This window comes from Bison bison, unplaced genomic scaffold, assembly GCF_000754665.1.
Source record: "Bison bison bison isolate TAMUID 2011002044 unplaced genomic scaffold, Bison_UMD1.0 scf7180017864331, whole genome shotgun sequence".
NCBI lineage: Eukaryota > Metazoa > Chordata > Mammalia > Artiodactyla > Bovidae > Bison > Bison bison.
Genome location: NW_011494903.1, coordinates 88594 through 90705, shown reverse-complemented (window position 1 = coordinate 90705; position 2112 = coordinate 88594). Strand labels below are relative to the sequence as shown.

General features: G+C 37.8%; 1 protein-coding gene across 1 annotated transcript in view; it reads left to right on the top strand.

The window, feature by feature from the left end:
* Positions 1 to 2112, top strand: part of CLCN5 (chloride channel, voltage-sensitive 5) — a 274777-nt gene that overhangs the window by 251495 nt on the left and 21170 nt on the right. The window contains exon 4 of the mRNA XM_010853710.1: positions 821 to 1111. Within this exon, the coding sequence (XP_010852012.1) occupies positions 821 to 1111 (291 nt within the window). The remainder of the gene's footprint in view (positions 1 to 820; positions 1112 to 2112) is intronic.

Below are 2112 nucleotides of genomic sequence, written 5' to 3'. Positions count from 1 at the left end.
ATTTTATGATGTCTTTGCTGTTTCCCTAAAGCACGATTCTAGACCATTTAATTTCTTTATTCCAGTGTTTCTTCATCTGGATAACAGAAATGATGAGAAGGCCAGAATTGAAAGTATTATAACTATCTTAACCCTATCAGTCTATTAGCCATAGTACATGAATCCTCATAATCCTCATAATCATTCTCATAATTTTCTTTGAGGAATGGTCTGTATAAAATATTTTTTGCTCCTTCTCACTAAGAAAACCAGTTCATGCCCTAGGCTTAGGAGGCTTCAGCCTGCTTATAGCTTCATCTCATTTCCCATGTACATCACAATTTGCTTTTATAAATTCCATTCCCTTAGCCTAGAATGCTTTCCTGCCATTGCTCAAATCCCCTCGTTCCTGGTGACAAATCAGTATCAAGACTGAGCGCTTCTCCTCATGGTCTTCATCAACTGCCCCCATCAAGCCATCTCAAATACATGTCATATAATATTCTTCAACATGGGCAGTTCAGATTTTCTCAGTCTTATGTATAAAGTGAGAATAAAACAATCTTTAATAAACTTGACTTTCTTTATGGATCAACCTTCATCAACTCGCAGTCAAAGCAGAGTCTTTGCCAGGTGAGGCAGCTAAAAGTCAAATCCACTCACTCCTTACTCCCAACCCAACCACTTTGCTCTCTTCTAAGTTTCCCATATAGAAATTCTGCAAGACACAGTGTTTAGTGTAGACAATGCTTTTTTCCCCTCTTGAAGAGGCATTTGAAACAGGTAAAATCTATCAGAAATAATAGGTAAGAAGCAAGCAGACAATCAGGTTGCAAAGGAGGTTGCAAACAGAATAAAAATGTATATACTTGTCCATTATTGTGATTCCTTTTCCCTTATTTTCTCTTACAACCGTAACCTTTCCTTCCCTTCCCTCAAATCAGGTTCCCTAGCTGGCTTGATAGACATCTCTGCTCACTGGATGACAGATTTAAAAGAAGGTATATGTACATTAGGAATCTGGTTTAACCATGAACACTGTTGCTGGAACTCCAACCATGTCACCTTTGAAAATAGAGACAAATGCCCAGAGTGGAATAGCTGGTCCCAGCTTATCATCAGCACGAATGAGGTAACACATGAAGATTTCTGAACTGCTGACTTAATTTTTCTTACATTTACTTCATTTCTTGTACTGTCCTCATGGCAATTGTGGAATCTTCCTTTACTTTCCTTTTCAGGAAAAGGGGAACCAGTGCCAGCTGCCTTTCTCTGTGGTTTAAGTGCAGCCCTGTTTCTATATCTTCTGACATGTGGAGTTTGATGCTTATACAACAAAATAATTTTTTTTGCTTGTTTTTAACAAACCATGTTTCTTCTTAGTTGTTAGTACATGGTGTGACTGACTCTTTCTCTAGTAATTTCCGTAGAAATGCCACAGTCAGCCAACGGATAAGCTATAATTTCTAACAAAAGATGGAATGGGTTAAAAATGTGTTTAAGCAAATTTTCCCTGAGCATTGTATTAGAACATTAAAAAAATATATTCTTTAGCAAAATAGCAGAAACCCAGGAATAAAATTGTTCATGGCCCCCTTTTGAAATGAAAATTGAATTTGTCCTTGTCTTCTAGCAAATTGTTTTGAATATAACAGTAACTTTGTGTTTCAGTTCCTTACCTTGCTCTTACCACTTGATTTGTGTGTTAGATCTCTCCTACTGAACACAAAAGCACATGAAATAACTCTCAACTCCCAATTCCACTCTGGCTTCTGCACAGGTACTTCTAAAACAGGTACCATCTCAGCTCACTCCTCATCTACTGTGTTAGGAAAGTGAGAAGGACAGGACTGGAATAGTTGTTTGTACATTTAACATTTATTTTCATACCTACTTTGGTCCGCAAACAATTTGAAGGCCCTCCCCCCCCAGCCGCAGACTCAGTCAAGGCAAAAGAAGGATAAGAAAATAATGTCAGAAATAAGAGTATTTATGTACATATCTGACTATGCATATTGGCTTGTGAAAGAGGTCAATTAGAGGATTAACTGCATACTATACGTGTGAGACGTTTATGTTTGTGCTTCTCAAACCGGGTTAAGGTCAGCATACCAGAGGGTATGTGAAACCTCA